The following is a 22,126-nucleotide window of genomic DNA, read 5'->3' as shown; positions in this document are numbered from 1 at the left end:
AGTCAGGCGAGGACAGCCCAAGTCCTTCTGGAAATGCTGGTCCCAGTTGTTTCAGCTCAGGGCCTCCCCCTCCTGGCCGCCAGAGGAATGTCAGTCCCAGGTATTCTCCTGGGACAAGGAGAAACCTGGTAGTCTGAGGGCTACCAGGTCTGGTTTGGGTTCTAGGGATGCTCGGCGTTGGGACAGGTGGGGGCCGAGTGATTCAGGTGGGGGATGTTGGGCCACTTATCAGTCTGAGTGGGCTCCCCCGCCCCCCTGGTTCTCTGTAGGGCACCTGGGGATCCAGCCTGATCTTAACCAGACACTGTGGCCCGCATAAACTGCAGGGGGCTATATCTTCACCCGTGACAGACGGAGCCCCTGTAATATATCAGTCTCCAATGTGACCCCCCGATGTCCCAGGGAATGACACCAACAGGGTCTCAACCCCCAAGCCATTCTGCCCACAGCCACCTGGCCTCTGCAGACCTGGATCCTAGACCAACCCATCACCCACTCCCCAGCCTCAGGCAGGAGGCTGTGACCTTAACCCACAGAGAATGGAGCCCTGCAGGGCATCAGGGGCCCCTTCCCTGCACCCAGATGCCCCACGGGGGCAGCAGCAACACGGTCTCACCTTCCCAGACATTCTGCCCACAGCCCCGTGACCTCTCCAGACCCTGGCCTGGATGGACCCTGGACCCCAGGTCCAACCAACAGCCCCCTCCCCAGCTTTGGCCTGTCTCTGGCTGGGTCTGGGAGTGTTGAGGGAGTCTGGAGGGCCGAGGTGGGGGGGCAGAGGCGCAGGACAGCTGGCCTGTGTCCCCACACTGGGCCCGGGGCCCAGCCGGAGGGGCGGGGGCCTGGCCACTCAGGCCTTGGCTGGGGCCGGATTTTTGGCCGGGCTGCAGGGCCCTCCCTCCTGCTTCCTCTCCCGAGGGCTGTCCTGGCAGAGGCCCCCCTCGCACTTTCTGGCGGGAACAGGGCCAGCAGCGAAAGAACAGCCGCAGAGGGAAAGCAAGAGAGAGATGGGGGGAAACTCTGTGTGTGTGTGTGCGCGCGTGTGTATGTGCGCGTGTGTGTTTTAAGGGAAAAAAAAAAAAAAAAGAGCCCACAGTCCAGTCCAGTCAGACCCAGCCTGGGAGGCTTGCAAGCCGGCCTTTCGTAATTGCCCCCTCCCCGTGGCCCCCTCCCCGAGGCCGCCCCCTTCTCCCGCCTTCCCGCCCGCCCTCTCTCCCTCCCTCCTTCCCTCGCAGCCGACGAGGCAGCAATTACGCTTTGGGGATAAAACGAGGCGCAGAGAGCGGGCTGGGGCATTTCTCCCCGAGATGGCGGGTCTGACGGCTGCGGCTCGGCGGCCCGGAGTCCTCCTGCTCCTGCTGTGCATCCTTCACCCCTCGCAGCCCGGAGGTAGGCCTCACCCTGTTCCCCCGAAGGACCCGCAGCCCTGGGGCCGCCCGCTCAGGTGGCTGGACCGACCGACGAGAGGGCGCCCTGCCCTCCCAGCACCCTCAAGAGGGGGCCCAGGCAGGAGCCCCTCAGCCACTGGACCCTCGGAACCACCCCTCCTGGGAGCCAGCCGTGCAGAGCAGAAACCTGTCATACGTTTGCCCCGAGACTCAGAATGGTCCCAGACCAGCGCCGGCTTCTGCTGCCCCCACAGAGCGGATGAACCTTGCTCTGTCCTGGGGGGCTCTCTCAGGATGGGGGTCCCGAGCACGCTGGGGAAGGGCTGACGAGGTCCCTTTGGGTCTGTGAGCACCGGCAGTTGGCACACCTGTGGACCCAGTGGTTGTGCACACGTGCCCCAGGGACAGGGGACCTGGGCTGCAGGCCAGCTCTGCGGCAGTGAGCTCTCTGACCTCGGCAGGTTCCTCGTCCCCTGGGAAGTCGGGACCTGCTCCGGGTGATGTCAGGGTTAAGTTGATTGCAGGATTGCGGGTTGGAAAGCTGCCGCTGTGGTCTGTCCCTGATGAGAAAGGCTGGGACTTCTGAGCATGTGTGTAAGTGTGTGAATGTGCGTGTGTGCACGAGTGTGTTACATGCCCTTGCGCAGGTATGCATGGTCTGTATATGTCCGATCGTGTCATCAGATAAAGGAAGAGGCTTCTGGGAGGGGATGAATGTTCACAGGTTCATCCCCGGACAGGTGTGTGTGTTTGTGTGTGAGTGTGTGTGTGTGTGTGTGTGTGTGTTGGAAGGAGGAGTGTTATAGGATATGCGAAAGTGCCTGTTAGCATGTGCAAAAGTCTGCCACCCAACAGGCGTGTCCCCAGAGGCGATCTGGTGTCCAGGTGTCACTGGGTGTGGTTTGTCACTGAGCACGTGCGTGCGTGTGAGTGTGTGCATGCAAGTGTGTGTGGTATGGAACACCAGCGAGGACAAGGAAGCTGGAGGAGGTATCTGTCTCCTGGCAGAGGGAGAGCCCTGAGTGCTGGGAGCCTGCGTGAACCTGGGGGCACCCCTGGGCCGCCTGGCATGCTCCCTGCCCTGGTCCCAGAGGACGCCCCTCTCCGGGTTGCTACGCGCCTTGGGGGGGACTCTGGGAGTGGTCCCCCAGCGTCCCCCGGAGGTGCTCCTGGCCGTGGGGAGAGAGAGGTGCAGGCAGGCTCCTGAACCTTTGGTGGGGTAGCCTGGGTGGGGTCTGGTTTCCAGGAGAGTCCTCTTTGCCGTGAGAACCAGTGGGGTCCAGTGTCGGGATGGGGGGGAGCCACTGGGTGGAACAGGGCCAGGCTGGAGGGCAGGAGCAGGAGCTGGGCAGGGGCAGCAGCTGTTTCCGTGAGATTGACCAGCAGGGCAGGACCGCTGGGAGCAGGGGCTTCCTGCACAGAGGTCAGCTCCCGAATCTGGACAAAGCTGAGGGATGCTGGCGCAGCATCAGGTGGGGCCCTGCGGGGGGCAGAGAGACCATCCCAGGGCAGCAGCCGTCCCCGGGCCTGAGATGGCAGCTCGGGTCCCATCTGAACCTCCTCCCCGGAGTCTGGCCCCTGAACACCTGCCTTCCCAGAGACGGCTCCTCGCTAGAGCATGACACCTAGCCCCCGCAGAAACCCTAAGAGTAGAGAATTTTTATCTACGCTCCACAAACAGGGAGGTTGAGGCTGAGGCAGGCTAAGGCAGCACCAGGGGGTGAGTACCAGCCAGCTCATCCCTGGGCTAAAGGATGAGGGAGGTGGGGGCCAGGTTCCAAGCGGCATTTGGGAAGGAGCAGGCCTGGGACTGAGTACTCCAGGGTGGGCCTGCCCTAAGAAGAATGTACCCTCAATGACCAGGCTAAATGCTCTGCTGGCCCTGTTCTTTTTTTGCAAACATAAATCTCAGCTCTGTCCCGGGTGGTAGAGTAGCCGGGTCCAAATAAGGGGTGTGTGAACTGATGCGGTCTTCTGGGGTTTGTGCCCAGAGCCTCCCAAAGGAGGGGCCCCCTCCCACATGCACAGGTTCGCACAAGCACACACACACTCACACCTGCCCGGCCGTCCTGAAGGATGTCACCCTCATGGGTCCCCCAGTCCCAAAGAACCATGTTGCCATGGAGACAAAACAGGGACAACCCAGGAAGGCTCTGCAATGGAAGGGTTGTCTGGACCCATTTAAGATGGGTCAAAAGTAGCTTTGAAGATCATTTGCCCCAGACTCCCTTGCCATTTAAAGAGAGAGAGAGAAATTAAATCAGCTATAATTGGGACCAGCTGCCCCAAACCCCCAGAAATTTTATCATTTTAGCTTTGGGTGGTTTTTCATTTTTGTTTTTCTGATTTGGGAACTGAAGATGGTTTTGAAACAGGGGTTTTGTTTTTTTTTTCAGCCTATTGGAATTACACGGGGAAGTTGAAACCATTCTGACATGCGGTCTCACCCAAAATTCTTGCTTTACTTGGTCTGAGGAGGGACCCAGACGTGTAGGTCTTGTTAAAGCCGCCCAGGTGACTCTGAGGGGCCTCCAGGGCCTCGGACCCCCAGTTTAGGGGTTGATGCTGCTCTCTGAGTCTGCTGGGGCCAAGGCAGGAAGGCAGGCGTACCCGAGGGGAGGGAGGGGACAGACTCAGTCACTGAAGGGCGGATTGTTTTTGAAAAGCCCTTGGCAGCCTTTCTCCATGCAAACAACAAACAGCTTCATGTGGTCTTATCTGCTCCCCAGGCCGGCCCCCCTGGACTTGGAATTGGCAAAGTCCCCTGCCAAGGCCTGCTGGCCCTCTGCTTGCTCCCAAACAGCCATCTCCCAGCTCTTTGAACCCGGAGCCCAGGGCCCAGGCAGAAGGCCCTGTGTGTGACTGGGGTCAGCTGTGGGTACCTGGCCAGGAATTTCATCCCTCTGGTTCATGGATGGTTTCTCTGGCTGTAAAACAGGGAGGAGCATCCTTGCCCAGCACATCTCCTAGGGCCAGTGGGTGACTCCAGCAATGTCACATTTCAAGTAATACATCAAGTAAGAGGACTACGGGAATGCGAATTTTAAAAACCATGTATTCTCTTATTGGGGATTTGCTAGTGTAAACTAATATCAGCCTTTGTAATTCATACACATTTATAAGGTTTAATTTTTCTCTTGCCACTCATGCCACGTTTTGTCTAATGGGGAGGCAGCCTATGTGTAAACAGAGACACAGTAACGGAGGAAGCTGACGAGACTGAGAGAGGGGGTGGTGTAGAGGAAATCTAAGAAGGCTTCATGGCAGAGGTGACATTTGAGTTAAATCTTGAAAGAAAATTAAATGTTTGAGGGGCTTCTGTGGCTGGGAGGTGAGCCTCAGTCTTTGGGGCTCTGGGGGGAAGAACTGGAAAGAGGAGCAGATTCTACCTCAATAGGAGGGAGAGCTCTCTGTTGGTAGAGCTGATAGCATCAGGAGGTGGTGATTTGCCTGTCACTGGAGGCGTACAAGCAGAAACACAAGATGTTCGCAAAGGAATTTCAACCCAGGCCAAAAGACTGTTATGATCCCTGAGAGTCTAGGACCATGATTCTAAGATGCAAGAGACAAGTTCCACCCTGGGCGAGCTGGTGAAACAAGCCAAACCCACATAAAACAAGACAAGTATGCTCCAGGCCAACTGCTTTGGGCCAGCTGAGCAGTGGGAACCACAGGCTCAGAGACGGCAGGGGGGAGAAGTTGAGCCCAGTCTCGGTGGAAGGGTAGGACTTGGAGAGAGGAAAGGGCATTCCTGGCAGGAGGAACAGCTCAGGCCAAGGACGGGAGGTGGGAAGCAGGATGACGCTTCGCATGAGGGCAGGAGAGGAGGCCGCTGCCTTTTCAAAGGCCTTTGATCACCACGAGTCTTATTCTGTCCTCACCTCTCCTGTCCTCGAGAGGGGCCCGGCGGGGGCCCTTTACGCCCACTAAGGCTTCTCCGTTTCCTCAGTGCAAAACGGGGATCGAAACCTCTGGCTCGTGGGTTGTCATGGTTCAGGCATGGAGTTTGGCAGACACTGTTGGGCTCTGAGTCATGGAGGTGGAGAGCAGGGAGAAGAGAGAGCTGGGGAGAGCTGGGTAGGCCCTGGGGAGAGCGAAAGCAAAAGGGGAGCTGGCCGATCCCAGGATGGGCCCAGCCCCTGCGCTGGGGGGAGAACAGAAGCCCAGGAGAGGAACTGGGGGTTCAACCAGACCAGTCTGAGGTGGGGAGACCAGTAACCTGGTTGGGGATGGAAGAGGTCAGACCAGACCTCCAGGCAACTTCCTTGCCTCCCCTCCACCAAATTCACCCATCCTTTATTGAGCACCTATTATCTCCCTGGCCCCAGGCCATGTACTGTGAAGTAGAAACAAAGTGTCAGTCATTAATTTATTTATTTATTTTGGAGCAATTACTGAGCGAGCGCCAGGCCCAGGGCAGGTCTCTGGAACTCTTTGACATCGCAGCAACCTGGCAAGGCAGAAGCTATTAGCCCCACATTGCTACAAAGGAAATTGAAGTTCACAGAGGTTAAGTGACTTGCCTGAGGTCACACAGATGGTAAGAAGTTGGCACTGCCGAGATTAGAGACCAGATGGGTCTGTCCTGAGCCCTTTGCTCCCTCCGCCCACCACATTGTTCTTGCAGCCCCCTCACCCCGACTCTGGAGCCAGAGAGCGGAGGGGTGAGGAGAGAGGAGGGGGAGGGGAAGGAAGGGGAGGAGGGAGAGAGGCCGAGGCAGAGAAAGGCACAGGAGACAGTGCTCAGAGCTGGAAGCCGGAGCCAGAGAAGGCATCAAAGGACCATGTGTGCGCTTGGCAGTTGATGACAGGGCCCAAGCGCCCATTCCCAGCAGGCCCAGCCTCCTGGGCCACCGCTCTGAGCCCCTCAAGGCTCTGAGCAGATTACTTAGACACTCCAAGCCTGGATCGTAGTGTCTGGGGCGGTGGGGGTGGGGGAGAGGGGGGGGGGCCGGGGGGGGGGAGGGTCGGCTCAGGGGCTCAGGGGCTCAGGCTCGGGTGGAGGGGCGGGTTGCGCTGGGGCTTTGGCACAGGGGGACCACGACAGCTTGGCATCCTCCACCCTCCTGGGCCATGGCTGAGGCTAACCAGACCCTGGGGCCAGCAGGCCCAGCTGTGCAGCACAGCCAGGCCACAGAGGCCAGATGTCTGCTGGGCATGCTGGGGAGCTGCCTGACATGCTCCCCTAACTCCGTCCGTTCAGCCATGTTCAGCTGGGTGGTACTGGGGCTCAGGCTGGGGCACTGGCAAGGCGGCTTGTCAAGGGGCCATTCAGTGGTGGTGGAGTCAAGGCCTGGTCTGCACCAGGATAGTCTGTTGCCATGACTACACATAGGCTGGGTCTGGGGCCCGGCCTCCCAGTGTTCCCCTGTGAGAGCTTCACAGGTCCGTGGGGACTGAACTCATGATCCGGGCTGGGCAGACGGCCCCTTTGGCCCAGCCAGTGAATTAGCTTTTCCTTAGGAAACTATTCACTTTGCTCATTCATGGTGTCCCCCTCTGGGCCCCCGCACCTCCTTAGACAGCTCTGTGTCAGACAGCCAGAGCCCCACCCAAGCTCTGCTGCCCAGCGGCTAAGGACGCTGACCTCATGCTTTCCTATCAGTGTGGGAATGGCTGGGCCTCGGCTGGCAGCAGCCGCGTTTCCTTAGCGCTTGCTGTCACAGCCCGGGCCTGCTCTCCCACAACGCTGGGTCCTGCCCACGCCGCTCAAGGCTGGAGAGATGTGGAGGCCCAGCCAAAGGTGCTCAGACCCAGTCCTCAGCCAGACCCTCTCCAGGTAACACAGCGTGAGCCATTTGCTCAGAGGAGTGACCTGGCTTTGAATCCAGCCTCCATCTATTTGCAGCTGTGTGACCCCCAGCCTGTGTCTTAACATCTCTGAGCCTGATTTCACATCTGTTAAATTGAAGTTAATAATTCCTGCCCTTCCAAACTTACTGGGCCATTTTGAGGAGCAGGAAAGAGAAAATACTTTGAAAATATAAGGTGCTTGAGTGATATTGGTTACTTTGTAGACACACAGTATTGTTGCCATCATCCCTATCTTTTATCATTAGCTTTTAATTCATTCTGGCTCATGGGGGACTCTGCCTCCTTCCTTCCAGGGGTCCCAGGAGCTGTTCCTGGTGGAGTTCCTGGAGGCGTCTTCTTCCCAGGTAATGTACATGAAATTTGCACGTGCCCAGGTAAGACAGATGCTGATTAAATTTGCAAGAGGCAGACATGTGAACACTGCAAAAGGGAAAAACATTGGCATGCCCGCCTCAGAGGACTCATCAGTCACTCCTGTATTAAAAAGCTGTTTACATGATGCTGTTCTACAACTACTGAGCATAAATTTTCTAAAAGATGAAACTCAGTGCCTGGAAAACGGGAGGAAAGTGGCCGCCTCACTGATCCTCTGTGTTGTTTACTCTTCGAACCATTAACCCCACTCTTGGGAATCCATTCAAAGGAAATAATTGAAAAGAAGAGGAAAAGAAAAAAGCCATCTGCCCCAAGGTTCATAGGAATGTTACTAGCAAAAATGCAAAACAAGAAACCCGCTTGACAGGAGGGTGTGATTAAGTAAACTAAGGTTATGCAACTACTAAAAAGTATGCATATGCTCTCTGATGGTCAAGTGATTTTCAAGTAAAAACAATATAAAAGCAAGAGCAAGGTGCAGGTGAAGAAAAAAAAAAAGGGCCGAATGTTAGCTCAATGGCATGGCTGGGGGGCGGGGGGGGGGGGTGGATAGAGGGGGAGGCAATCTCGTCCTTTAATTGAGAAAAAAAGCATGATGTTTTAATGTAGATTGAAAAATCACATGTAATATTTTCAATACTTAAAAAGTGTTTAAGGGACTTCCCTGGTGATCCAGTGGTTTAGAAAGCATGCTTTCACTACAGGAGGCACGGGTTCCAGGTCCAGGGGACTGAGACCCCTCATACCGCACAGTACGGCCAAAAAAAAAAAAAGAATAAAAGGGTTTGAGCATTCAGAACTCATGTGGAAGTGAAAGAAGCCACCAGCACATTCCCAGGCACACACAGAGGCAGGAAACTTTGGCCAGATGAGACAAGAGGAAACAGAGGCTCACAGAGCTCAAGGCTTGCCCAAGATCATGTGGCTAGGCAGCGATGGATTTGACCATGGGTCAGTGGATGGCTTCTTGGCAGGGACTTTGATGGTTTTCCCTCTCTCTCTCTCTCTCTACCGTGCCAACACAGGGGCTGGTCTTGGAGGTCTGGGAGGAGGAGGTGAGTTCGAACACCAAACTTGACTCCTCACTGATGGGGTCTGGGTCTCAGCCTAATCCACGCATATCCTTAGACCTCAAAGCTCAGAAAACCCAGGCATTAAGGGGTCCCTCGTTTCCCAGACTGAGCGTCTAGTGAGGAGGGACTTTTCTAAAATCTAGATCCCCCAGCCCCCTAAGCCCTTGCCCCCTAAGCTCTTGCCCCCAGTCTCTTTTCCCTGGGGGGCCCTGCCTTCTTTCATATTTCTTTTGATCCTTAGTAATATCCATGCAAATCCAGCTGAGTGGGAACTATCACCCTCTTCAGAGGCCTGATAAACAGTGAGAGAGGGGGAAACCCCAGGTCAGGACGGGACCTGGGCCCCCCACCCAAGCATCTGGGTCCTGAGCTCCCAGCTGCTCCTTGTACACAGAGGAGGACCATTCTTGACCCCACAGTGAGACCCCACAGTGCCCTGTGGGGATAGTAGTGGGACAGGTGGGCTGGGGCTCCCCATTAACGACTATCTCTTCCCTCCTTCCCTCCGTAGCACTGGGCCCTGGAGGGAAACCAGCTAAGCCAGGTAAGCCCTGCAGCCTCTGAGCACTGAGCTAGGGCCAGGGGCAGGGGAGGGAAGGGGCCACAGAGCCCTAAACTGGGCCTGTGGATGGAAGGAGGGAGTGAGGTGGTAGACGAACCCTCCCCTCTAGTCTACGCCTCCCAGGACCAGGCTAGGACCGAGCTCCAGTGCTTCCAGGGTCAGGAGGCTAGAGGCAGCTTACAGTCCTCCCTGAAGATGGGGTGTCCAGCACCGACTCTGCCCAGGCCTCTGTGTCCCCCGAGAGTCCCCTCTGCACCAGATCCCAGAAAACAGCCCTGGTGCTGGGGTCAAAAGTCAGAAATGATGTTCCAGTGGCCACCAAGTCTGTGAATGTCACTCTGGGCTCAGACACAGATAATTGGAACCTGGCCTCTGCCTGAATGATCCCAGACTCCCAAATGAAGCCCTCTCTTACTCCAGGCCAAGATCTCGGTTATCCTTGACTCTGATGATCCATTCTGAGCCCTTATCCTGACCCCAGGCTGAGCCTTGACCCCAGATCAAAGCCCTGTACCTAACCCTAGGCTGCACCCTGACCCCAAGCCCCTTTCAGCTGTGCTCTGACCATGGAGTTTTCCAGTTAAGATGTGGTTGGCTGTTTCCTGGCCCACAGGGCTGCAATCTACTACTAGGTCCGCTAAGCTCCAGAGAACACACCACCCCCGCTCCAAGGAAAGAGGGAGGGTGTGTTCCTCTGGGAAGTCCTGGTGGATAAGGAGCAGGTGGAGGAAGGGGTGCCTCTGTCTGGATTTATGATCTGATCAACATGAGATATAGCCTTCCCCCCTCATCCCCCCACCCCCCCCCACCCCGCTCCATGTCTCCCTGGCTTTGAAGCCTGAAACTCCAGGACAGTTTGCATGTCCAACAGCTCTTACGAAATCCAACCCCCACCTCCAATGTTCGATGATTCAAGTGCAAATGAATCTACAAGACCCAGATTCCCTTTCCCTGCAGCCCCATCTGGGTTGTGAAACGCTAGGGCTGGGGCCAGGCAAGACAGAGAGAGACACAGGAGGGCAGGAGGCCTGGGCAAAGGGTTTACTGGGGTCTGTAGGAGTCTGCAGGGCTGGGAGCCCTTTGGGATTCACTGCTTATCCCAGCAGAACCTGTTTCCTATCTTCTCAGAGGAGTGAGTGATCTTAAAAGGGTCTTTGATGGTGGAGAGAGAACAGAGGAAAGACTAGATAAGCAAGAGGGTGGAATTAGGATCGCACGTATCTGGAAAGACCCAAACGGAGGAAGTCGTGACTGCGGAGCTAGAGGAGGGACTGGTTGATCCCGCTGGCAGCCGGGGACACACGGTCGGTTGTGATGAAACACCAGAGAGAAGACTGAGAAAAGTGCACGCAGTTGCAGTTGATAAAGTGAAGCTTTGAGTAACGAAAGATTGAGCGTAGACTTTCCAGAAGGACTTCCAGCTTGGGGTGAAGATGTAGACCGAGAGGAAAGTCAGGACCTCGACTGATGAAAAGCGGCTGGACTCCATGACCTCCCAGAGCTTATCTTTCAGCCTTAGGACTCTGGGCTCCAAAGGCCTGGACTGGGCCACAGTGCCCCCCAACACAGGGCATGCCCAGGAGAGATGGAACTGGGCACAGGCAGCGAGTGTCATGCCTGGGAACAACTAATCCCTTGGCGAGCAGAGGGTGGGTGGCCTGGCAGCTGCTCCTCGTGGGCCTCAGTGGGCTGGCCCCGCCTGGGCTCTCAGTGGGGGACCAGGCAGCTGGGACCCAGCACCACCCCCACCCCCAGCACCGGCTGAAGGCCAGTCACCCACCAAAGAGCCCAGGAAAGAGCAGGGGGGACATCCAGTGGTCACCCCAACAGGCTGCAGACACAACATGCTCTCTGCTCACAAGCCCTGTGGTCCCAGGAAGGTTAGGGATACGCCGGCCCTTTTGTACGTGGGGAAACTGAGGGCAAGTGACTTGCTGTTTCACGCAGCGAGTAGTGGTGGGGCAGCAAGATTTAAATCCAGAGCTCAGTGACTCTGGAGAGTGACGGTTGGATAAGCCAGGCCTCTCGGGGCTCCCAACCTTGGCCATTCTCTCCCCCCTCTCCTCCTCACCCCTCTCTCCCTCTTTTCAGGGGCTGGACTCCTGGGGGCATTTGGGCCAGAGAAGTCCATGGGAAGAAGGGGAGCAGGGGTGGGACTCTGCTCAGGCTGCAGGGCAACCCTGGGGGGAGCACGGGAAGAGGGCAGATGGCTGCAGAGAGCCACCTGCCCCCACCCCACCCACCCAGCCTCTTCTCGCTTGCTGGCCGGTCCCCATCCTCTCCTCCTCTCCCCTCTGCGGTCAGGAAAGGCCAGAGGGTGTCTGCTGCCCTGCTGGACCTCAGGAAATAGGCCAGGCTGGAGAGAAACACCCCCGACAGAGTTGGGGTGGGGTGGGGCCGGCAGCACTGGGAAGTGAACCCAGGCAAACCCCAGGCCCAGCCAGACCACACCACACCTGCCCGGAAGGGAGATGGGCCGGAGGCAGAGGCCCATCTCACAGAGGGCCTGGCTGGCTTTCAGACGGGCCAGCTCACATAAGTAGGAAGTGAGGCCAGGGGACCACACCCAGAGAAAGGCAGGTGAACTCTCCGGGGCTCAGCTGTCCTGCTTGTTTGGGGTTGGTCCCCAGAGAGGCTGCCCCTGAGCTTGGGACCCTGGTGACCAGGACTGGCGCTTGTGGGAGAGATTCTCACATAATTGGAAGCAAAGCCGGCACGGTTGTGAACTCCAACCTGATTGCCCATCGGTCCTGGCCAAAGCCGTGGAATGTCTCCTGGAGGGAGAACAGCAGAGATCGAGCCCAGATGTGGGAAGGAGAGAGCCAGAGGGACCCATTTGGCTTTTTATAAACATTTTAGCATCTGTCTGCAGGCAAGGAGGCTCCCAGACTGCAGGGCAGGCTAGATGGATGACAAAAAGGGCTCCAGATACAAGGGAGAGGGTGTGGGCTGAGCCAGGGGACTCCTGCAAGGAAGCCGAAGAAAGGCCTGGGGTGGGGCTGACGTGGGAGCAGGGCAGGGCTTGGCCTGGCCTTGCTGGCAGCTTCTGCTCAGCTCCAGCCCTGAGAGAAAGCCCTTCTGGGTCCCCCTTTAGCTGGCGGGACTTCTAAGGAAACTGAAAGGTCTGGTTGGGATCAACACAGTGGCATCCACATGGCACAAAGCAGTTGGTTACTAAACAGTGGTGACTATCTTACCAGGATTGGCCGCCAAGTACCGAAAACTTGAGTCCAGCTTAGAGACCTGAGTGACCACACACAGATCCCAGCATTGCCGGGTTTCGTGAGTCCCTTCCCATCCTGGGCCCAAGAACGATGACCTACACCAGCCTCCCCTCACCTAGCTCTGTGTTCTTTTCCCTACAGGTGTCGGAGGGCTCGCTGGCGCTGGCCTTGGGGCAGGTTAGTGTTAACGTCCAGGCAAGATGCCCCTCTGGGCCATCGGAGGTACAAGCAGTCAGGGGTACAAGGGTGCAGACCAGGCCTGTCCTGGGCACTGGTGTAGGGGGTAATGCTAAGACCACCTGCCTGGGGCCCCGGGAATGACAGCTGGGTCTTGGCGCTATTACACTGACGAGGTGGCCCTGGCAGTGAAGAACCCGCCTGCCAATGCAGGAGACATAATGAGAGGCAGGTTCGATTCCTGGGTCGGGAAGATTCCCCTGGAGAAGGGCATGGCAACCCACTCCAGGATTCTTGCCTGGAGAACCCCGTGGACAGAGGAGCTACCGTGAGCTACAGTCCATGGGGTCCCAAAGAGTCGGACACGACTGCAGCAACTTAGCAGGCAGCACGCAAGAAGAGCTAGAAGGAAGCAGCCCCAGGAGCCCAAAGAAGTCACCCGACTCAGCGGGGCTTCAGGAAGGCTTCCTGAAGGAGGGAGGTGTGGAAGTCTGACCCCAAAAGATCCCTGTAGCTTGTCAGGCTGAGCGGAGCATCCTGGGCCATACTGCATCTCTGACTTTGAACCCAGTTCTGGGAGCAACAGTCACATCTTCGCACGGAGCAGAAGAGCCTCAGATGTACCTCCTGGACGGGGCGGGCCAGGGCTGGGCTGGGCTCGGGGAAGGACCTCACCCATCCTCCTCTCTGCAGGGCTCGGGGCTTTTCCCGCAGGTGCCTTCCCAGGGGCTCTGGTGCCCGGTGGCCCGGCTGGCGCTGCTGCAGCCTATAAAGCTGCTGCCAAGGCCGGTGAGTATTACCCTTTGGGACGTGCCATAAGCCCTCTGGCCTCTGTGGGCTCTCCACCTTGCAAAGAACCTTTCCTGGGCTGGGGAAGCGGTGAACAGGATCCTCAGCTCCAGTCTCCTGCGGGTGATGGGAGGCAACCAGCTAGGTCCGAGTCTCAAAGTGAGGCATAGGCAAGGCTAGACCTCAGTCCAGCGGCCTCCTGCCTTTCGCGGCTCCTGGTGTGACTCGCCTCCGCCTCTGCAGGTGCTGCTGGTCTCGGCGGTGTCGGCGGCATTGGTGGTGTTGGTGGCTTAGGAGTGTCTACAGGTATGGAGGCGAGACCTGGGTGGCCTGGGGGGAGGTCGTGGGAGGAGGGGAGCCCCTCTGATGTGGCCCCTTCCCCTCCAGGTGCGGTGGTGCCTCAGCTTGGAGCCGGAGTTGGGGTTGGAGCGAAGCCTGGGAAAGTGCCAGGTCAGTGGACGGAGTCTCTGGGACTGGAGGGCAGAGGTCAGGGAGAGGCCAGAGCTCCCAAACTCCCTCACCCCAGGGCAGGAAGGTCAGGGCCTGGCTGCAGCGGGGCAGGGGTCAAGGGGCAGAGGCAGGCCCAGAGCGTGATCCCAGGTCCCAGACAGGGGTGAGGGACTCCAGCTATCCTTCCAGGCCCTTCCTCCAGGACCTTGGAGCAGACGTGAGAGACAGGCTCTGTGGCAGGCATTCGGGTGACCGATGGGGACACTGAGGCGCAGAGCAGGGAGTCAGTGCAGCAGGGCCCGCCCAGTCCCGACAGGGCTGGGGTGAAGCCCCATCCGGTGCCCATCCCTCCACACCAAGCCCTCAAGGAAGTGACTTCAGGTTCAACGGAAGACAGCCTGAGTCTGCACAGCGGGGAGGGAACATCTGGAAGCTGTTAGCCCCGAGGTGGGCTGGGCCGGCCGTGTAAACAGGCTCCAGGAGACAGGACAAATCCACGCACGGAAGGATCTGCAGATGACTCCCGGAACTCGTGGGAGGGGGGCCTGCAGACGCCACACACATGTCCCCGGCTCTCCCCCAGGGGCGATCCTGGGGGGCTAGCTCGGGAGCCTTGGGGCTGCTGTAGAGGGCGGGGCCAGTAGAGGCTCCTGGAGGCAAGACTGCTGCTCACACGGTTTTCTTCTGGCCGTAGGTGTGGGGCTCCCAGGTGTATACCCAGGTGGAGTGCTCCCAGGCACAGGTGAGAGCAAAGAGGAAAAGGGGAACCCTAACTTGAGAGCAGCCCCTCGCATCCTCCCGGGGGGCCCCCAGCTCCCCCAAACAGTGGCCGCCGGAGTCCTGACGGGCACTGTTGCCCCAAGCATCAAAGCTCAGGCCACAGACCTAAGATAGCTCTGGTTGTCTTTCCCCTAGGAAGACCAGAGAGCTCCTCCCAGCCCCGCCCCCCCAGAACCCCAAGCCTAGACCCAGACCCAGACCAACATCACAGTCTGCGGTGGGTCTCCAGGGATAGACCGAGTCCCCGGGGTGGCCAGCTGTTTCTCAAACGCCATGAGTCACCAGGGGGGCCCACCCAGCACATCCGCCCTGCAGGAGACCCTTGGAGTTGCCCTCTCAACCTCCTTTCCCCGCCATGGCCTGGCTACCCTATGCAACATGTGACCTCCTGAATTCCCCCAAAACCCCAGACTCAGGCTGGCTGGGTGGGATTGGCTGACAGAGGGTCCCCCTCGGCCCCCCCGGCCCCTCCCTGCCATGGTGGCCCAGCCCCGGTGGGGGAGAAAGGAGAAGTGGCAGCACTGAACGCTGGAGACCTCCCAGCCAGAGCAGATGCCGGCTTCGTGTTTGGGTGTGAATCGCATCCAGCGAGAGCCCCTCCCCCTGCCGAGGGCACAGCCCTCCCCGACCTGCAGCCTGTTCCCTTGTCTGTCTGCCTTCTCTGATGAGGCTGGGCAGGGCAATGGGAAATTAACTCCAGTTTAAAAGACAGGCCAACAGAAGGGCTAGGAAATAGGATTAAAACTTCTGACCTTGGGGCAGACAGGGCAGAGAAGTCACCACCAGAGGGGCCCTCCACCCACCCCATGAGCCATGCCAGTAGCTGACATCGAAGGAGGCCAGCTGTGTCATGGAGGGTGGGTGCGGTGCCAGGCTGGCCCTTCCAGGTTGGACCTTCCCCACCCTCATCACCAGCCTCCTCTTTGTCCTCTCAGGAGCTCGGTTCCCGGGTATAGGGGTACTCCCCGGGGTTCCCACTGGAGCAGGAGTCAAGCCCAAGGCCCCAGGTATGTGGGACTCTCTGGTTACCCTCAGTCCTGGGTTGAGCGGGGCAGGGAACTTGGGCTCAGCTGGCCCAGATGGGTGGTGAGAAATCCCCAATGTGTTTGTGATGAGCTGGGAGGTCTGGGCAGAACTGGCCACGGCTTGGGCCAGCACTCCCCTCACTGGAGCTGGGGTGCCCTGGGCCCGTGGTGGCCAAGCCACAGTGATGGCTCCTTGTCATTGCAGGTGGGGGCGGAGCTTTTGCTGGAATCCCAGGTAAGGCAAGGCTGGGTCCCTCCACACCAGGGAGGGTGGGCAGGCCCATGGGTGGCCAGCCAGGCAGGGACTCCTGCCCTGGGAGGAGCTGAGCACTCCCACTGCTCCAGGCCTTGGACCGGCTTCGGCACAAAGTGGTGTCTGTCACAGGCCTGTTTCCCCTGCCCCAAACCCCTGTCTGGCAGCCTAGAGGAGCCCAGAAAATGCAGCGGCCTGTGCCAAATGGTGAGAGGGCTGCAGGCTCCGAGTGTAGCCCAAGCCACAGGAAGGGGAGCATCCTGCAGCTTCCTTGAGGAAGCGGCCCATTGCTGGGCGTTGCTCAGCTGACTGATGACATAAAGAGGCAGGAAGGCCCTCAGTCTCTTTCTGGATTCCGATGCCATGGGAGCTCATTCTAGTCTGAGGAGAGAGTGGAGCTGGAGGCTGGAGGCATCACAGGGGCTCCTGGCCCCGTGTGGCTGGAGCCTGATTGTCTTGCTCTCCTTGTTCCCTCAGGAGTTGGACCTTTCGGAGGGCAGCAGCCTGGAGTCCCGCTGGGATACCCCATCAAGGCACCGAAGCTGCCAGGTAAGGCAGGCAGAGGATTCAAGAGACTCCATTCACTGGGCCTCCCTGCTGGGAGGTCAGCTTGAGAGGGGACTTGTTTGCCCACCTGTATCTTGGGGTGGCTGGAGAGGGTAGTCAGGAAACCTGGGTAATTTTGCCCACTTCTGGTCAACAGCAAAAGAAAGCAGGGAGGAACAAACTTCCCTCATGGGTCCAGTGGCTGAGACTCCACACTCCCAGTGCAGGGAGAAGGCTGGGTTCGAGCCCCGATCAGGGAACTAGAGCCTGCACGCTGCGGCTAAAAACCCCCCATGCCTCAGCTGAGATGCTGCAAAACCAAATAAAGAAAGAAATTTTTTTTTAAAAAAGAAAGAAAGCGGGGAGAGACCAACATCTTGCAGGTGCTGGCCTCCCATACACACATAGACATCCGTGTCCACACACACATACACACGCAGAGACCCGTAGCCCCGATGGGAAGCCATATGTGTTGATGGTAAGAAACACCATTCACTGGAAAGAAACCTCTGATGTCAGCCCACTCCACCTGTCCAGCTCACACGATGATGAGCCATTTCTTGCTGGGGAAGAGAGTAAGGAAGACCTCAGACTTGGGGGCCATGGCGGGTAGAGGAATGGCCGTCCCTTTGCGCCCTAGAGCCGGGCGTCCTCTCCCCACTCCTCCTCCAAGGCCTTGGCTCTCCTGAGAGCCTCTGGAAGCAGCTCAGGACCCTGGTGGACGGAAGGAGGCCTCAGGCCTCAGTGCGTGTGGGGACTAGGTCTGTCTGCCCAGGTAGCGGGGACCCGGTGAGGCGTGGGGCCGCCGGGGGCAGCCACTGAGCCCACGCTCCATCTCCCCAGGTGGCTATGGACTGCCTTACAGCACTGGGAAACTGCCCTATGGTAAGGCCCTCTCAGACTGGCGGGCTTCTGGCTCCTTCCAGCCGCAGGGTTCCGGCCAGGGAGCTGTGGCCCCAGTCCAGGGCTAGGAGAATACCAACTGGGGGGTAGGGTGGGCGTGCAGTCTCAAAATGGGAGCCCCCTAAGGAGGGGGGCATGGAACTGGGACTCAGGACAGCCTGGTTCTCAATCCTGGCCCTCACGCTTATCACCAGGCCTTGAGAAAACAGGTTTTCTTCTCGGAACCTCAGTCTCTTCGTCTGTAAAATGGGAATAACCATTCCACACATGTTTGTATTTAACTCTGGCTGGGGGTGACAGGTGGAGGCTCTGGGTGGCCTGGTCCTTGAAGGGCAGGGGAGGGGGCAGCCACCATGAGATCGCATGGATGCCCACTGAGCCTCTCCTGTCACAGGCTATGGGCCTGGAGGAGTGGCTGGTGCCGCAGGCAAGGCTGGGTATCCAACGGGGACAGGTAAGGAGAGCCTCACCCCTCCGCCAGCCAAATAACTCAGGCTCCAGAAACCCAGCCAGCCCACCCTATATCCAGACCCTGGTCTGAGTCTAAAGAAGGTCCCTTGTGGGGCAAGGCAGGAAGCTGGGGCAGCTCTCCCAGCCTCTGCTTGCTATATGCCCCACATCCACACCCAGATATGAACCAGTTGGTTTTCTTGGGCCTGGAAGAGATGGGCTCCGGAAATGCTGGGGCACACTTTCCAGTCTCTCCCCTTCCTCTTCCCCCAGGGGTTGGCCCCCAGGCTGCAGCAGCAGCGGCTAAAGCAGCAGCGAAGCTTGGTAAGTACCCCTGGAGCCCCTGCCTGCTGGCTGCCAGCCCTCCAGCCTCACCATGCTATTACCACTGAGAGCCTAGTTATCCTATTAACTAACCAAGGTGGCCCCTCCTCGCCACGCCCCTGTTTATCTGGCTGTTTCAACACCACCTGTCCCTACCTCCCTCCCCCCATTCATTCTTCCTTCCACCTGTGCATCCGCTCCACCCTCCAATCCTCCATCCCTCCATCCATCCACCCACCCCTCCACCCATCCATTCACCCATCCCTCCCTCCTCAGTCCCTTCCTCCCTCCATCCAGCCATGAATCCGCCCCTCCCTCTGTCCATCTATCCACCCATTCATCTCTCCATCCACCCATCCACCCACCCCTCCATCCATCCATTCATCCATCCCTCCATCCTTCCCTCCTCCGTCCCGCCCTCCGTTTCAGAAACCGGGGACAGATAAGGGCTCTGCTGAAGAATTTCAGCACTGTCGTGGGGCTCAGGAAGAGGGAGACGTGGCCTCTATGTGGAGAGAATCAGGAATGGTTCTCAGAGAAAATGATATGATTCACAGCCTTAGAATATAGGTAGAGAGTTTGCTGGGTGGTTAAAATAGAAAGGAGCAAGCAGCGGGAGCGGGCACAGCAGTGGTTAGGATGATCATTTTAGGTGGCACACCCATGAGCGTTTGAACAGTCTAATAGTTGAGTACCAACTTCATATATACTATAAAACTTTTAACTAGCGCCTCAAGCCCACGATCCCTTGGCTAGTCGACGCGGCATGGCCTTCCCTCGGGCCATGCACGGGCCGAGTGGGCCCCTGGCGATTCCCCAGTTCAGAGTTAGATCATGGGGGTGAAGTCTTCACCTTCAGCCCCAGTTCCAAGGGATCCCCTTCTTGCAGCCATGATGGGATGGAAGATGCCTGCCCACTAGCCCAATGGGGCGAGAATGTGGAGGGAAGCAGTGAGTTGGAGGCCTGCCCCACAGAGGTCCTCTTCCAGGCCCCCAAGGCTGGAGGGGATGGCTGGAATGTGAGAGCAAGAGAGTGGGGCGGCGAGGGGCTGCGAGAGCCAGGCAGCCGGGCGCTTGGATTACAAACTTGGCCGCGTCTTCGGAACAGAGAGAGGAAGTCTTGAACATTCTTGCAGGGGCCCCTCTGGCCCGGGGAGCGGCCGCTTGTGGTTTCTCAGTATGTGGCAGTGATTAGAATGGGATTTGTCTGAAAACATACGAGTCCCTTAATGAGGCTGTTGAAATGGACACTTTAGGGGTGAGTCAAGGAACAGTGGGGTGGGGGCCTCTTCCCAAGCAGTCCCGGCCGGAGATGCCTGGGCCTCATTCCCAGAGGAGATTGCAGCGGTGAAAACACCAGCGTCCAAGCAGCCTTCCTGCCTGGCTTCAGGAGGGGCCCCTGGGAGCCACATCTTCACTGTCCCCGCTCCAAACAGGTGCTGGAGGAGCCGGAGTTCTCCCTGGCGTTGGTGTTGGTGGTGCTGGCATCCCTGGCGCGCCCGGCGCAATTCCTGGCATTGGAGGCATTGCAGGTAGGGTCCATCCCAGCAGGCGGTGAGGGGTGTCCTTGAGAAGGTCACAGGGAAAGGGCCTCACCCTCTACCGCTTTCTCTCCAGGGGCCGGGGCTCCAGACGCTGCTGCTGCTGCTGCCGCCGCCGCTAAAGCAGCCAAATACGGTGAGTGTCCCCGGAACGGGCAGTGCCAGGGCTCCAGCCAGCCCCAGCCTCAGGATGCACCTTGGAAGGCTCCAGTCCTATAAGGCTGGATGGACTTTGTCTTTGTCAAGCTGGGGCACTGTTTCCCCCTCAACCCCTCAAGCATCATGGTCATGCCTCCCTGCCTCTGTCCAGGAGGCTCTGTCCACTGCTCTCCACTGACTGGCCCAGCAATGTGGGCAGGGACCCTGCTGACTCCTCCCACTTTACCCCCTGGGCCACTCACAGCTGCTGTACCAATTGCCTGGGCCCAGTAGAGCATTCTGAATCTGCTTTAGATTTAGACCTTGCTCTTCCCAGCCACAGATCCAAACCCCTAGAGCTCTGTCGGGGTTCCCTCAGTTCCCTCCCCTTCTCTCGGGTGACTTGGATCCACACAGAGGCAATGCCCCCGCAGCTAGTATCCTGCACACAGGACCCGCAGCTCCTGAAGCTCCCCAAAGTCATGCTCCCGAAGGCCCCCCTGAGGTTCCCACAGGGTCCAGGCCAGAACAGCAATCCTTCCATCCACAGGCGCTGCTGGAGTCTTTGGCCCAGGAGTAGTTGGCGTCCCAGGAGCTGGAGTACCTGGTGTCGGGGTCCCTGGTGTTGGGGTTCCAGGTGTCGGGGTCCCTGGTGTTGGGGTTCCAGGTGTCGGAGTCCCAGGTGTTGGAGTCCCTGGTGTTGGGATCCCTGGTGTCGGAGTTCCAGGTATTGTATGCTCGGATATCGTAGGTGGACCAGCTGAGCTTGGCTATGTGTGTGCACGTATGTTTGTGTGTGCAAGAGAGATGTTAGAAATTACTGCCAAGACTTTCTGTTTCTCCTTAACACATCACCTTTCTATCCTCTTCTCTCCATACCCTTGGTCATCTTCTCTTTCTTGGGCTATAATTAACTACTGCCAGCCTCTTCTCCAATTTACTTTCTGGTTGTCAGTATGCTCCATGTCTTTTTCATCTCTGTGCTCCCAGCCCTTCACAGAATATGTGTTCAGTAAATGGTGGATAGATGGGTGGGTAAGTGGAAGGATGGATAAATGTCTGGGGAGATGGATGGATGGATGGATGGGCAAATGGGCAGCTGGGGAGGTAGGTGAACAGCCAGGTGGATGAGTAGGCAAATTGATGGATGAGGGAATGGATGATGGGTGGATGAGTGGAGAGATAAAAAGATGGGTGGTTACATGGATAGATAAATAAGATGGGTAAAATGGTGGATGGCAAGATAAATGGGTAGATGAAAAGAGAGATGGATAGGCAGGTAGGGACAATATAAGTGGTTAGAATGATGGATGAATGGATGGATGGTGGATGAGCAGATGAATGGGTAGGTAGAAGGCAAATACAAAATAGATAGTTGTTTACACATTTAGATGAGAGGATAGATAGGCAGGCTGATGCATAAATGGATGGATAAATGCATGTGTGGGTGGCTGGAGAGATGAGTGGTTGAGCGGGTAGATTGAGATCAAAAGATAGACAATGGACAGACATTTGGGAAGGTCAGTGGGTGGATGAATGAGTGGCTGGGTAGACAGATGGACAGATGGGTAAGTGGAGATACGAGTGGGTAAATGGATGGACAACCCTGTGTTGGCTCAATAGATAGAAAGAAGATGGACTGAAAGTCAGAGGGATATACATCTACATATCCCGAGTGTCCGCTCCACTCTCCCCTGAGCATTGGTGTTTCTCTTGGTCTCTCCAGGGGCCGTGTCACCAGCCGCAGCTGCTAAAGCAGCGGCCAAAGCAGCCAAATTCGGTGAGTGCCGAGCGGACAGCTCCGCCCCGCCCTGCTCTGGCCTTTACTTGGACTCCGGGACCCTCATCTTCTACTCCCCATTTTACAGCCCAGAGAAGGGGAGTGACTTGCCCCGGGCCACACAGCAAGTCACTGGCAGAGCTGGGACTTGGACCCGTTGGGCCCCAGGACGATGTGTCCCCCAGGTGTCTCCCACCACGAGCCCGAGGGCCTGAGTGATAGTAGAGTCCCAGTATGTCGTTCCCAGTGGAGACAGTGTCCCTGACCTCCCTGTCCTGGCCAGGACCCTCTCAGAGGAGAGCCCCAGCCTGGCGGGGGATAAGACTCCACAGTCTGCCCATCACCAACAAAGAGACCCTTCCCCAGCTGCTCAGAGGAGAGAGGGGCTGGGGACACACCAGGGGGGGTCAGGAGGGAGGAAGCTGGTGGGGCTCAGGCATCTCATGGCTTCCTGTCCTTCATGGACCAGACTTGCAGAGAGGCTCGCGTGCTCTCCCCATCCCAGCATCCCCCAGAGCCCGCCCCAGCCTCTCC

At 57.9% G+C, this 22,126-nt stretch overlaps 1 protein-coding gene across 10 annotated transcripts in view; it reads left to right on the top strand.

The window, feature by feature from the left end:
* The first annotated feature begins 1,248 nt into the window (after positions 1-1,248).
* Positions 1,249-22,126, top strand: part of ELN (elastin) — a 32,442-nt gene continuing 11,564 nt past the window's right edge. For 4 of the 10 annotated variants that reach the window (XM_027961946.3, XM_027961942.3, XM_027961945.3 and 1 more), the window contains exons 1-19: positions 1,249-1,389; positions 7,496-7,546; positions 8,603-8,632; positions 9,162-9,194; positions 12,578-12,613; positions 13,307-13,402; positions 13,646-13,708; positions 13,790-13,852; positions 14,547-14,594; positions 15,568-15,639; positions 15,863-15,892; positions 16,388-16,459; positions 17,300-17,341; positions 17,754-17,813; positions 18,083-18,133; positions 19,570-19,665; positions 19,751-19,810; positions 20,363-20,539; positions 21,539-21,592. In XM_027961946.3, the coding sequence (XP_027817747.1) occupies positions 1,308-1,389; positions 7,496-7,546; positions 8,603-8,632; positions 9,162-9,194; positions 12,578-12,613; positions 13,307-13,402; positions 13,646-13,708; positions 13,790-13,852; positions 14,547-14,594; positions 15,568-15,639; positions 15,863-15,892; positions 16,388-16,459; positions 17,300-17,341; positions 17,754-17,813; positions 18,083-18,133; positions 19,570-19,665; positions 19,751-19,810; positions 20,363-20,539; positions 21,539-21,592 (1,216 nt within the window). In that variant the 5' untranslated portion in view covers positions 1,249-1,307. The remainder of the gene's footprint in view (positions 1,390-7,495; positions 7,547-8,602; positions 8,633-9,161; positions 9,195-12,577; positions 12,614-13,306; positions 13,403-13,645; positions 13,709-13,789; positions 13,853-14,546; positions 14,595-15,567; positions 15,640-15,862; positions 15,893-16,387; positions 16,460-17,299; positions 17,342-17,753; positions 17,814-18,082; positions 18,134-19,569; positions 19,666-19,750; positions 19,811-20,362; positions 20,540-21,538; positions 21,593-22,126) is intronic. The other 6 variants (XM_060405908.1, XM_027961944.3, XM_060405909.1 and 3 more) reach the window with 4 other exon arrangements.

Source organism: Ovis aries, chromosome 24 (genome assembly GCF_016772045.2).
Source record: "Ovis aries strain OAR_USU_Benz2616 breed Rambouillet chromosome 24, ARS-UI_Ramb_v3.0, whole genome shotgun sequence".
NCBI lineage: Eukaryota > Metazoa > Chordata > Mammalia > Artiodactyla > Bovidae > Ovis > Ovis aries.
This window is presented reverse-complemented; position numbering and strand designations above follow the sequence as displayed.